This window comes from Ovis canadensis, chromosome 18, assembly GCF_042477335.2.
Source record: "Ovis canadensis isolate MfBH-ARS-UI-01 breed Bighorn chromosome 18, ARS-UI_OviCan_v2, whole genome shotgun sequence".
NCBI lineage: Eukaryota > Metazoa > Chordata > Mammalia > Artiodactyla > Bovidae > Ovis > Ovis canadensis.
Genome location: NC_091262.1, coordinates 82565283 through 82579098, shown reverse-complemented (window position 1 = coordinate 82579098; position 13816 = coordinate 82565283). Strand labels below are relative to the sequence as shown.

Here is a 13816-nt window from a genome sequence, read left to right as displayed (position 1 = left end):
TCGCTGTGGCCTCTTTTGTTTTGGCCAGGCTTTTGAAGTGTAAGACCCCTCCACGTGTGTTTTTAAAAATAGATATGTTATTCCAGCAATGTCTCTATCCTTTTGAATTTTGAGATATTTACGCGTTTACGTCGGCTGTGCTGGGTCTTTGTTGCTGCGTGGGGCTTTTCTCTGGTGGCAGCGGGCGGGGCCCATGCTCCAGCTCTGGTGCAAGGATTTCTCATTGCAGCGCCTTCTCTTGTTGGGGAGCCGGGGCTCCAGAGCACAGGCTCAGCAGTTGTGACGCAGGGGCTTTGTGGCTCTGTGATATGAGGGATCTTCCTGGACCAGGGATTGAACGCACGTCCCCTGCATTGGCAGGCAGATTCTTATCCACTGGACCACCAGGATAGTCCCCTGATGCACTTGAATTAGCCAATCCCCTGTATAATGGACTTCCCTGGTGGCTCAGACGGTAGAGCGTCTGTCTGCAATTCAGGAGACCCAGGTTCAAGCCCTGGGTCGGGAAGATCCCCTGGAGAAGGAAATGGCAGCCCACTCCAGTGTTCTTGCCTGGAAAATCCCATGGATGGAGAAGCCTGGTAGGCTACAGTCAATGGGGTTGTGAAGAGTCGGACACGGCTGAGCGAGAGGGTGTCTGAAATATGGGCATAAAGGTAAATTTGTATGACATTTTAAGAGAGCAGTTTGCTCATTTCTGCCAACCCTCAAAACATGCAGACCCAGCAATTCCTCTTCTAGAAGATACTTGTAACAGCGCACAAGCATATGTGTACAAGGAAACTCACCCAACAGTATTTGAAACAGCAAAAAGGAAAGGCATTAATCAGCTCCCCAAAGAGGAACAGTTATGCAAACTGTGGGATCATCGTAATTACCGACTGTTACACAGTTATTAAGAAGAATGAGGTAAAGCTCTATATGTGGGCAGGGAATAATGTCCGTGACATATTGCTGAATTAAAGAATCAACCTGCAGAATGGTGTGTATAGTATAAAGCATATGTGCAAACTGTGGGCAGGTGTGCTTGTGTGCTTAGCAGAATGCCCAGAAAAGTAGAAGCCAGACTGTGAGAAGTGGTCATCCCGGTAGTGTGGCAGGGTGGGGGTGGGGAGGGACAAGAAGGAGACACTGTCTTCTTATTTTCTACGTTTCTATGTGGCTCGACTTCTAAAATGAGCATATATTTCTTTGGCAATAAAACAAAGATTTTTTCATGCTTGCAACAAAAACGCTGATGTAATTTTAAACCACTTGGCAGTTTCTTTTAGGAGGCGGCTTTCTCTGCTCTGGGAATTGGACTAAACGTGCCTTGGTCTCAAAAGGAACTAGAAAAGGCGTTAATTCTGTTAATTAATGCACCGGCAGATTCCGTCTCAGCAAAGGCTGTCTTAATGAGGTGCTGGGGGCATCCATTGTTTATCTCACCAGCACCAGCGCAGAGCTCTGCTTGTCAGGCCGTGTGAGAGATGGCGGTTCCGAGGCGGCCTGGCGGAGAAGCAAAGGAGCTCACAGACCCGCTCCCGGCTCCCGGCTCCCGGCTCCCGGCTCCGTGGATGACCTCTGTGTCGTTTTCAAGACTCCAGCTCCTCCCCTGTCTGTCTCAAGTCCCCTACACTTGGTGCAAGCCCAGAGTCCCGAAAAAGAGTCATTCCAGCCTGGACCGCAAACCTCACTCCCACCCTCCCTGTGGGCATCTGGGACTCGTCCCTTGAGCGCCTCTCTCCCGGCCTTCGCCCCTTAACGCTGATGCGGGTGCTGGGGACCAGGGAACCGTTCCATGTGAAGCCCACACACGTAGCTCCTGGCCCCAGAGTCGGGTCTCCGTAAGCCGACATAGCGGTCCTCCTGCTTCCTGATTTTCGTTCTGCTTCCGCGTCGGTGCCCGGTTCCCCGGTTCCCCGGTTCCCCGGTTCCCCGGCGTGGCCTCTCACGCCCCACGCCCGCTGTCCGGCTTTGCGGCCTTCTCGCCGGCAGCTGTCCGCGGTGCTGGCCACAGGCGCGGCCCGCGCTCGGCCGCTGCGCACGCGTCCCGGGCGGGGCGCGCAGGACCCGCCGGCGCAGCCACTGCGCAGCCTCGCGCGCGGCTCCGGCCGGGCCTGCGCGCGGCGCCGGGAGACTCAGGCGGCCCCGGCTCCCGGCCGGCGCCCCTCGCCCCGCGTCCCCAGCCGGCCTCGCCGCGTCCTCCGGCCGCTTCCTCGGCCCGCCAGGCCTCGCCATGGCGCTCAACAATTTCCTCTTTGCGCAGTGCGTCTGCTACTTCCTGGCCTTTCTGTTCAGCTTCGTGGTGGTGGTGCCGCTGTCTGAGAACGGCCACGACTTCCGCGGCCGCTGCCTGCTCTTCACCGAGGGCATGTGGCTGAGCGCCAACCTGACGGTGCAGGAACGCGAGCGCTTCACCGTGCAGGAGTGGGGGCCGCCGGCCGCCTGCCGCTTCAGCCTGCTCGCCAGCCTGCTTTCTCTGCTGCTCGCCGCCGCTCACGCCTGGCGCACGCTCTTCTTCCTCTGCAAGGGACACGAGGGGTAAGTGGGGGAGGGGGTGTCTCACGGCTGCCCTTCACCGACAGACGCAACCCTCACCCCCGGCACGGCGCCCCTTCTGTGCCCACAGCTCCCCAAGGAGGAGCGCGAGCCCCTCCATCTCCCCACGGTTCCAGAGGCCTTAAAATGTGTCATGGCTCATCACTTCCAGGGAAACTGCCCTTTGTCTCCACGCAGAACCCAGGGGCCACGGCCGTCTCTGCACGAGGCCAGTACTTCACTGGACAAGTGCGCGTCACCATCCATGTCCCCGGGGGCGCAAATGTTGCATCGTCATCTCTGAGCGGGCTTGGGCCTCCTTCGCTGGCTCTGCGGGGCCCACACCCGTCAGCACCGCGGACAGCTCCCCGTCGAGTTGGGTGGTTGGGGAAGAACCGGGCAGGCAGAAGGCCCACCAGACTAACCGGGGACCCTCCCCGCGTCCCCATCCTCCTGGCAGAGGGAAGCTGGAGGGAAGTCCTCGAGGCCAACCGCCAGCACTCACACCTTGGCTGGGGGATGTGGGAGAGGGAGTGGCTGGCGAGTGAGGCCCCCGCTCGCTCCTGGCCTCTGTCTTCCTCTTCACCTTTCCCTGTCTTGGCTCTATTCTGTGAGAGAGGGGGATGTGGCTCCCTGGGGTGGGGGTCCTCAGTCAGTAACACTCCCCGGGCCTCTACCCTTGTGGGACTCACTGTGCCCCCCCCCCCCCCAGCCCCGCACGCCCAGGCTGTGGATCGCCACACCCTGGAGTGGCCAGCGCTCCGGCACAGGAGGCCAGTCCTGCCTGCTGTCAGCCCTCACATCCACGTGGAAGCTAGGCCTTCTCCCAACTCTGCCCCATCACCCCACCCATCATCTTCTGGCGGTTCTGGGTGGCTTTTCACTTCTTTGGGGGGGGGAAGTAGGAGATGAGTAGAGGCCCCTGAGCTCTCTCAGTTTGGGCTTTGGGGTGGAGAGAGGGGCGGAGAGATAACAGGAGGCTGCAAGCTGAAAGGCAAAGGGCCAGCTGAGGCTAGGGGATCCCAACCCGGGAGGGTGTGAAATCCCAGCAACCCATGTGCATGAGCTCCTGGGGCTGCCGTAACAAAGCACCACAAACTGGGGGCTTAAAACGGTGTATTCTCTCACAGTCCCGGAGGCCAAAAGCCCAAAATTAAGGAGTCGGCAGAGTTGGTTCCATCTGGGAAGAGAACCCTTTCCAGGCCTCTTCCTGGTGCCCAGTGGCCGCCTGCCACCCTGATGTCCCTTGGCTTGGGCCTCCGTGACTCCAGTCTCTGTCCCCCTCTGCATGGGGCCTCCTCTCTGTCTCTTTCCTTCTTCTTAGAAGGACCCTAGTCACTGGACCTAGGGCCCACTGCAAGGCCAGGATGACCTCATCCGGAGATCTTGAACTTGGTGACGCCCACAAAGACCCTACTCCCCAGCGAGGTCTCATTCGGTTACTGCGGTGCTGATGCGGGTCGGTGCTGCAGAGGATGCGGTTCAACCCAGTGCACTCAGGCTCCGGGGTCTGCAGAAGCCACGTGTCAGCCGGGGGTCTCTCTGCGTGCTGTGGGCTGGGGGCTCTGTGGGGTGAGCCCAGGCCAGTCCTAGAGGGCACCTGCCCTGCTCACTCCGCCCTCAGCCTTCACGATGACTGTGTCCTGAGGAGATGTGTGAGGCTTCACCTGCACCCACATTGCCAAGCGTGGTGCCAGCCGGTCAGTGCCTCTGGCCCAGGTCGAGGCTGGAGGAGCAGCTCTGATTATGAGACGGGGTCTGAGGAAGAGGACGGGTGGCCAGCAGGTGGTGCAGGCGGAGGTCCCTTCAGTCTGTGCAGCTGAGGGCAGAGGGCACTAGCCAGGTGGGGGCCATGGCTTGACCATCAGTTCACACCCATGGTTCCTGCTCATTTCTACAAGATAAGTGGCCTCAGAGTGTTCAGCGTCTACCCGGTGAGGACATGTAAGTGGCTCTCTAGGTGGGGCTCAGCCCCTGTGGCTCTGAGTGATGTGAGATTTCAGAGAGACCACCAGAGGCTGGTGGAGAAGGGAACAGCAATCCACTCCAGTATTCTTGCCTGGAGAATTCCATGGACAGAGGAGCCTGGTGGGCTACAGTCCGTAGGGTTGCAAAAGAGTCAGAAAATGACTGAGCAACTAAACACACACACACACACACACACACACACACACACACACACCAGAGGCTGGGAGCAGGCAGGGTGCAGAGAGCCCAGAGCCTGCAAGAAAGGAGTCCTGGTCAGGCATGCTGCCCACTTCACACAAGCTGGACAGGAACTGGGGTCAGCTTCCACCCTTCATTGTCTCATAGAAGGTGTCCATCAGCTCTGTGAAACAATGAGCATCCTCATATTTTTCAAAATTAATTTTTCTGGGAGTACAGTTTCTTTATAATGATGTGTTAGTTTCTGCTATACAGCAACGTGAATCAGGTATACATGTGTGAAAGTTGCTTGGTCGTGTCCGACTCTTTGGGACCCCATGGACTGTAGCCCGCTAGGCTTCTCTGCCCATGGAATTCTCCAGGCAAGAATACTGGAAGGGGTAGCCATTTCCTCCTCCAGGGGATCTTCCCCACCCAGGGATTGAATCTGGGTCTCCTAAATTGCAGGCAGATTCTTTACCGTCTGAGCCACCAGGGAACTGAATCATTCATATGCATATAACCCCTTCTTTTGCTTTTTTAGATTTTTTACCATCCCTGTTTTAAAGACAGAAAACTGAGGCTTTGTGGTGTGCGTGCCTCCCCACGCTCCTTCCTTGCGCCTGTCCTCTGAGGAGAGAGGGAGCCTGCGCTCCTCTGAGTTGTCCTGGTTGGAGGAACATCTTGGGTCCTCTGTCGCTTTGCATCAGTTCCAGGGGCTCACCTGTGCTACCACCAGTGGGCTCGACCCTGGCGGCCAGGGCTGAGCCAGGCTTCTCTTCTCCAGGCACATCTGTTGCGGAACGCCCTTCTCGGCCATCAGGATCACGGCCGTGTGGTGGCCCACCTGTGTCCACCCGCCCCACGCTGTCCGTCACAGAACTCGGTTGGCAGTCGGTCAGCTGTGATGCCGTCTGTCTCGAGTGCCATTCTTCCGTGTTAGCTCTGATTGCAGGCCCTGGTCAAAGCTCTCGTGGAGGTCACGGCTGTCCATCTGAGGGGACCCTGGGCTGGCTGTGCCCATGGTGGGCACACACCTGTTCACCTCTGTGTGCTCAGGGCTGAGCGTCGGGCATGGTGCCCAGAAGGCACCAAATTAGTGATTGTTGAGTGGATGACAGAAAGATTGCCGCCTCTTGGCGTCTGCTGCTTCACGGCCACTCATGGGCCCAGACGCCTTTGCAGATTCACCGTCTGGTCAAGGAGTCAGCCCTCTGGGATTGCTGTGTCTGGACCTGCCGTGGGCAGAATGTTCAGCTGTGGGCAGCCAGTTCTGGCACAGTTGGTCAAGCTGTACAGACCAGGGGAGCAGGTCTGGGGTGGGTCAGGGAGAGCCAGGAGGCTGGGAGGGGCGGTAGAGGGAGCCGTGTGATGGACAAGGCCCTCAGGGGCGTTGGTGGCCCCTGCAGTCCAGCCCATGGAGGACCCACTGCTCTGGTCAGACTCGGGTTTTTAGGAGGGGCCTAGCTGCTCAGGGTTCAGCGTGCACCTTAATCTCTTAAGAGACCAACTTCAGAGACACCAGGGAGGCCCACCAAGACTGAGGGTGGAATCCCACCCTTTGCTCTGTGTGAGGGGCTCATGGTTGGGTCTCATGCTCGTGGTCTTGACACAGTGTCCGTGGTGCCAGCTCCCTCCTCATGCAGAGCGTGTCTGCAAAGCGGGCGCCCCTGACTTGTGCCCGGGGGGTGTGAAGAGTCATGGGTGGAGGCCGCTTTTGTACAGGGGGAGTCACCCTGCTTGCTGCCTGGAGGGAGGGTCCGTGGATTCGTGGTGCCTGTGTCTTCCTGGGGCATTGCTGGGTCAGGGCCCTGGCTGAGCTGAGGGTGAGTCTCAGGCCCGGGGGCCTGGGGCAGCCTTGTGTGTCCAGGTGGCCGTGGTTTGTGATTGATGGCTGGGGAGTGCTGGGTTAACACAACCCATCTGCCTGCCCACACGTGTCCCTCAGCCTGCGCATCGCTCCCAGGGCTTACCAGGATAGCTGTCACCATGGAGACGGCACATCCGGGCAGGGCACCCTGGGAGGTGGCAGGAGGAAGGCGGAGTTAACCCTGTGAGTGCCAGGCTCCCATTCCTGTACTGTGAACTCTGGGGGGCTGGGTGAGGCTCTCACACGCCCAATTCTTCAAAAGCCTGTAAAGCCTGGGACAGATGCCGAGGAAATTGGCAGAAAGTGAGGGAAGAGTCGGAGGCGGCTGTCGGCCGGCGGGACCCCAGCACGGACCCTTCCCTGTCTCGTGGGATGGAAATGAAAAAGTCGCTCAGTCCTGTCTGACTCTTTGTGACCCCGTGGACTCCACAGTCCATGGGATTCTCCAGGCCAGGATACTGGAGCAGGTAGCCATTCCCTTCTCCAGGGCATCTTCCCAACCCAGGGACTGAACCCAGGTCTCCAGCATTGCAGGCGGATTCTTTACCAGCTGAGACATAAGGGAAGCCCGTCTTGTGGGATGGAGACCCCTAAACTGTGTCCCTTTAATAGGGATGCGGCTGGAGTGTCTGGGGCTTCTGTCTCTCAGAGACTGTTGTAAGTCACCCTCAGAGGTGGGAAGGGGCAGCTTTCTGACGGGCCGGCTGTGTCTCAGGCCTGCTGTCCAGGGTTTCCCTGAAGGTGTCTGTCCACACAGAGGGTGAGGAGCCCGCCTGGGCTTGTAGGATTCAGTACAGATTGTGGGGGGTGGATGATGGATGGATCGTGTCCATCGCCCCTTGGCCTCAGCCTACAGTCACCATGCTCAGGGACAGTAACTTTGATGTTTTCTTGGCTGAGGTCCCAGCCGATACCTTGTTTGATGAATGTTCTCTGTGAAGCCGTATTTGGCCAATCATTCCGCTCAGATTTGATGTCCTGAAAGCACTGATGTTCACGTGAAATTTGCAGCAGGTGGGAGGTGGGCCCGGGCTGCAGTCCCACCTGGGGGAGTTCCCTCTGCCCCCTGGCCCTTCTCGGCGGGACAGCCCTGTCCCTCCGCCCCCTGCAGCCTCAGCTGGGCCACCTGCTCTCCTGCAGGACTCTGGGTCTCCCGGGGGTGGTTTGGAGAAGACAGGATGCTCCTGGGTGGCTAGGAGAGTCCAGAGGGTGGGTATTCCCACCATGGCCCCTCGCTTGCCCCATGGGAGGGCAAATGCTGGCACCGTCTGAGAGCATCCCAGTGGGGACCTGCCCATGTGCACCCTGGAGAGGCCCTGGCCCCCCGGGTGGTGTAGCCCTGCCCTGAGTGAGCTCTGCCCTCTCGGCCCGGCCCCCAGGGCCCCCAGGCGCCCGCCCTGGTCACTCCTTGGCCTTTTAGGTTCCAGTGGGGAAGTCAGAGCAGGGTCACGCGGCCCCCAGTGCGGGTGCTGCTCAGCCGCACTGATGGCCGTGCGGGTAAACGGCCTTGGTGGTGCCCGTGAGGCTGAGCCGCCAGGACGGCCTTGGTGGTGCCCGTGAGGGTGAGCCGCCAGGACGGCCTTGGTGGTGCCCGTGAGGGTGAGCCGCCAGGACGGCCTTGGTGGTGCCCGTGAGGCTGAGCCGCCAGGAAAGGCGGTCTGGCCTGCCAGCGTGGCTGCTGGCCTCGAGGTTTTGGAACCGGGTGGACCTGCCTTTAAACAGAGGCCCTGTCTCTGCCATAAGATGGGCCCCACTCCGGGGCTTTGGGAGGACGGGCTGGGCAGCGGGGCTGTGGGATGAGGGACGCTCTGGGAAGGGCAGGGACCCTGCTTGGCCCCACCTGGTCCCCTGGGGCCCAGGGCCCCGCTGGGAACCTGAGGGCCGGGGTTGCCCCCCACCGCCGCCTGGCGCTGCAGGGGTGCTGGGGGCCCAGGCGGGCTCGGTGACGGCCTCCCGCGCTCGCTGCAGCTCCTTCCTCCACGCCTTCCTGAGCCTGCTGGTCAGCGCCTTCGTGGTCTTCCTGGTCTTCATCGCCAGCACCATCGTGAGCGTGGGCTTCACCATGTGGTGTGACGCCATCACCGAGAAGGGCGCCGTGTCCCGCAGGTGCGCTCCGGGCCCCGCTGCGACTCCCCACCAACCTCCTCCTGCACGGACCCTCCCTGCCGCCCATGGTTCTCCCGTGGGGACCCTCCGCTGGTCCGCACCCCCTTCCCAGTTCAGGGAGCCTGCAGCAGCTTCACACCGGGGCAGGCCCCCCAAGGACCCTGGGGATGGGCTGGGGGTGGGGGTGGAGGTCCCGGACGTCAGAGGTCCCAGCTTCCCCATCATCGCCAGCATGTGGTCGGATGACGGGACCCCATGGGCTGGGCTCCAGGTCCTAGGAGGAAGATGAAGATGGGGTGAGCGGGGTGAGAGGGGCAGGACTGGGAGTTTCTGGTCAGAGGGGGTTGGGAACAGAGGCCTCGGGCCAGGAAGGATGCTCTGGGTCCTGAGTGAGGGGCTGTCTCTGGCTTGGGGCAGCCCCAAGTGGAGCATGGTGACTGCTGGACCCTGGCCTAGGGCTGCCCACTGCCCAGCCCTCAGGGCAGTATCCAGTGCCCCAGGACAGGGCTCTGGAAAGGCGGGGACCCTTGGGTCACCTCTTCCAGAGGCTCCAGATTCTTTCTCTAAGAAAAGTCTGATCTGGAACTTGAACGTGTAAACCAACGACAGAGCTGAAGTGAGAGGCAGGGGTGGGGCCCCTGCCTGCCACCCTGCCCCTTCGCCCTGGGGTCCTGGTGCCTCTGCAGAAGCCTTGGGCGCACAACAGAGGAAGGTTTGAGCACCCAGGGTGGGTGACTCCCTCAGGGTCCACAGCAGGGCAGCCCCTCTGTGTGTGGGGGTCTTACCCATGCTGAGCTGTGTGGGCTCTCCCTGCCGAGCCCCCAGCCACTTACCACCCCCTGCCCCCTTTCCCGAGTCCTCAGAGTGGGGACGGGCCCCTGGGTATGGCCTTGGGCTCCTCTGGAAAGGTACCCAGTGTTTCTTTACCCTCAAGAACTCCATTTCCAGCCCTCAGCCTCATCCCCCCAGCTCCTTCCAGGGTGAGCCTGGGCCTCTGGGCCTCCCTCTCTCTGGGCACCAGGCTCCCACTCCTGTGTCCTGACGTTGGAGAGGCTACAGGTCCCTGAGCCCAGGCCCCATCCACTCCAGGCTTCGGAGGCCCAGCGCGGCCCAGCCTGTCCACATGCAAGGAGCTTGTGGAGGTCACTAGGGCTCTGCGTCATGTCCTGTGGGTTGCCTCTGGGTTTGCTGGCCTGTGCTGCCAGCCCCAGGCGGTTAAAGGGGTGCCCTCGGATGCCCGTTAAACTCAAGCAGGGCTGCTGTGCAGCTCAGTCTGGGGACTGAGGGGCCAGAAGCTGCAGCCCGCACCTTCTGCAGCCCCTGGTCCTGCAGTGCCGTGGGGCCACGGGGGGCAGGGCCGGGGGCTTCAGGGGAGTGATGGCCAGGGCTGGCATCCCCCACGGTTCAGGGTCAGATGGGGTCAGATCTACAGGGTCCCTGCTCCACCGATGGGGCCCGGCAGCTCCCTGTCTGCCCCGCCTCGGGGACAGCGCCTCGCCATCTGGGGATGATGCTCTGCTGCCCGCCTGCTGGGCCCTCCCAGCGGTCACCGTCCACTCCCGCGTCTTGCCGTTTTAGCTGTGAAGAGCTCCAGGGCATCGACTTGGAGCTGAACGTGGACAACTCTGCCTTCTATGACCAGTTTGCGATTGCCCAGGTATGCAGGGCTGCCCGGGTGGGCGGGGCTGCTCAGGGGCGGGGCTTCTTGGGTAGGCCGGGCTGTCCGGGTGGGCGGGGCTGCCCGGGTGGGCGGGGCTGCTGGGGTACCAGGGAGGGGACCACTCTCTGCTGAGCATTCGCTGAGCGCACAGCCCCGCCCCATCCAGGAGGAAACAGACTCTTGGTTAAGGATGGTGTCATGGTAGAGGAGACAGTGAGCACAGCGCTGGGGGAGCAGTCAGGAAGGCTTCCTGCAGGAGGGCTGGATCTTGGAGGCAGAGGATTTTGTGTGGGTAGGGAGGAGTGAGGCGTGGAGCATCCCCGGAGGAGGGAACAGCCTGAACTGAGGGCAGAAGCGGGAGGCCTGGGGGGTGAGAGGTGGCTCTGTGCTGCTCATCTGAGCCTGCAGGCTGGGGCCCGGAGTCTGGATCCTGGTTCTGGCTCCACGTGGGCCCTCAGATAGATGCTTGAGGACCCACAGTGAAGCCCCAGCTGGGAGGGAGGGGGTTCCTAGAGGGAATCTGGCTTTCCCATTTGGAGGAGCCCCTAGCCACTGTCTGGGGAACTCAGCTCTGCCAGTCCTGCCCCTGGATCAGCTTCGTCCCCTGCCCTCCAGGAGACCATGGGTCAGTCTAGGGACCCCGTCTGCTGGACACAAGCGTGTCGGGACGTGTGGTCAGAGAGGGCCTGTCCCTCAACATCTGCGCCTGACCCTGATGATGACTCTGATGGCGGGGGTGGCGGGATGCCTGGGCAGGTGGGTTCTTTCGGCTCCGGGCAGGTCCCGCCAGCCTCCGGGTCCACTTCTGGCCCTGCATTGGCCAGTGGCCGGCCTGAGGGTCTTTTCCAAGTGAGGAGCCCTCTGGGGTGGAGGTTGGGGGGCTGGACGTCAGTGGGTCCAGCTGAGATGAGCCGAGCCTGCCAGAGACACCTTCACGTAAATTTAGTGGGAAACGCTCCCGCCCGAGTTTGTGCTGGTTAGATAAGGGAGGTGCAGGCTGAGCGATGACAAACACCTTCCACGGAGCCAGTTTAATTGCGCCTTGAGCCTGGTTCTGATTAAATTGTTTCCCCTCCAACTGTTTGGAAACAGCAGATAAAGGTCAATTTGTTCCAGTGATTGGAAGAGGCTCCCTTACAGAAGAAACGAGCTCTGCTTGGAGCCGAATGGGCCCAGTACCCGCCCCCTACCCCGGGGGCCCCACCTGGACACGAGGATGGGCAGTGTTCCCGAGGCAGGGGCGCGGCTTGGGGCTGAGGGCTACCAGACACTGGGGGTGATGCCCCCATCCTGTCTGGCCCTGGGGGGTGGGCAGGTGCCCCCGGCAGTGTCCCTTGGACCTGGCCGGCCCCCTGACGTGCTCTCCGCCCCTGCAGTTCGGCCTCTGGGCCTCGTGGCTGGCCTGGCTGGCCATCACCGTCTTGGCCTTCCTGAAAGTCTACCACAACTACCGCCAGGAGGACCTGCTGGACAACCTGGTCCACGAGAAGGAGCTGCTGCTGGCCCGGCCCGCCCCCCGCGCCGCCTTCCAGGATGAGAAGAGCGCCGTCATCTAGGCCCGGCCGGCCCCCACCTGGGCTGGGGGGCACGTGCTGCCCTGGGCCGCGGCCCTGGCTCTGCCCAGCCCCCACGCCTTGCATGCCTCCCCTCGGCTCTGTGTGCAGTGCTGAGCGACCCCCTCACTGGGCGCCTGGTTCCCACCGCGGACCGGCCTGGCAGCCAGCGGGGGTGGGGCCGCCCTCAGCCCCCAGGCTCCATGCAGGGGCCTCCACCCATCCCGGGGGTAAGCCTTGCGGAGGCCCCCGGCCAGTGGGCTTGCTGTGGCCACGCCTCCCTGTGGGCCTCGGCTGGACGCCATCTGTGTGACCTCCTGCCAGGTCCCATGGCAGCAACCTGTGGCCTCGGTGTGACCCCAGCAGCCCAAGACGGCCACACGTCACTCTCGCCACCTGCTCCTGAACCGCGCGGGGGGTGAGGAGCCCGCCACCTGCGGGCCAAGCGCCGCGTGCGGGAAGGAGCCCCTCGCCCAGGCGGCCCCCAGGGCTAAGAGCCCCCGACTCTGGCTCCAGAGCCCCTGGGAAAGCACAGAGTGGTGGGTCGGCCTGGGGTCAGGCCGCAGCGGTGGTGCGGGCTTCCTGGGGGCCTGGCCTGGGGAGGCCCCAGGGGCCCCCCTATGGGCTGGGCCTGTGCTTGTGGGCTGGAGACCTGGGCTCTGGATGTGGGAGTGACGTCTTGCAGGGGAGAGGGGCCAGGTGCCACCGAGGGTGTGTGCGTGCATGTGAGGCGTGCGAGGGTGTGGACGTGTGTGCGCTGTGAGTGCCCGTGGCCAGTGTGTGCGAGCGTGCATGAGTGCACGTGAGCCTGCATGGCGAGGTGTGAGCGTGTGTGAGCATGTTGCGTGTACACATGAGCGTGCCTGTGCACAAGTGTGTGTGCAAGCGTGCGTGTGTGGGTGGAGACCAGAGCAGGCAGCTGTCTGCACCCCCATCCCCAGGGCCCCCTGTGCCCCAGAGGAGGGGCCGCTTTCCCATCTCAGGGGGCCCCGAGGGTGCATCCCGCCCCCGTGGCGGCAGGCGGAGGAGCTGGCGGGGGCCTGGGGCTGCCTGGCTGTGGACGCCGCTCAGGGCTCCCGGCTCAGGAGGCAGGTCTGGCCTGCATGCTGGTTTGCTGTGCCTCCATCTCCCTGAAAGGAGGGGCCTGGGGCATCCAGAGGCCGCGGATCTGGGCCTGGGTCTAGGGGCCCCCTGCGGCAGGCAGCCTGGCCCTGGGAAGCAAGGTGCACGTCACCTGTCATGATGTGCTCAGCTGGCATCTTTCGGGAGGGGGGCTCGGGGCATAGGTGATGGAGGCTCCTGGCATCTTAGATGCTCTGGCCCTTGGCCTGGTGGGGGTTCTGGCCAGAGGAGCAGGGGCCTTGGGGAGGGGTTTTGACAGAACCTGAGGCCCTCAAGGGGATCTGCCTGTCCAGTTCACTGGTGCCTGGGAGCTCCTGGTCTATTCTCCACAGAAGGGGGTGGCTCTGCCTTGCCCCCCAGCAGGCGGTAGCCATCTGGGCTCTGGAGGGTGGAGCAGGCCCTGGATGTGGGCTTCTGGACCAGAGGCTCTGCTGCAGGTGTGGGTGTGCCTGGCACTTGTGGATGGCCTGGAGCCGGTCTGGGCAGCCCTTCGGTCAGACCAGCAGAGGCCTGTGTCCTCTTACAGGGCCACGCGCAAAGCGCAACGGTCACTGACACACAGGCTGTCGTGGGCCAGCTGCACTGGCACCCCCAGACTCCCCATCCTGGGGGCTCCCGGGAAAGGCACGGCTGGCCTTGGGAAGGGTGTCCTGGGACAGGAGGCGGTGGCCTTGCAGTGGGCCGGGAAAGGACGCCTGGGGCTGGAGGGGCCAGCCGTGCCCTGGGGCCCCTGAGGAGGGTCTGCCCTGCCGCTTCCTCAGTGCCTGCTTCTCCCCAGTGCTGTCTGATAATGGACATCCTATCTTAATTCTACTCCAGCTTAACTGAAAGTGAAGGTTC

At 62.2% G+C, this 13816-nt stretch overlaps 1 protein-coding gene and 1 non-coding gene across 2 annotated transcripts; both read left to right on the top strand.

Moving 5' to 3' along the window:
* Positions 1-436: 436 nt before the first annotated feature.
* Positions 437-508, top strand: TRNAC-GCA (transfer RNA cysteine (anticodon GCA)). Its single transcript has one exon. It is a non-coding gene; the product is annotated as a tRNA-Cys (tRNA).
* A 1587-nt stretch (positions 509-2095) lies between these two features.
* TMEM179 (transmembrane protein 179) lies at positions 2096-12226 on the top strand. Its single transcript, XM_069558772.1, has 4 exons — positions 2096-2523; positions 8504-8641; positions 10220-10298; positions 11678-12226. Exons 1-4 carry the CDS (start codon positions 2219-2221, stop codon positions 11855-11857), a joined length of 702 nt encoding a protein of 233 aa, XP_069414873.1. The 5' UTR covers positions 2096-2218; the 3' UTR covers positions 11858-12226.
* Positions 12227-13816: the final 1590 nt, after the last annotated feature.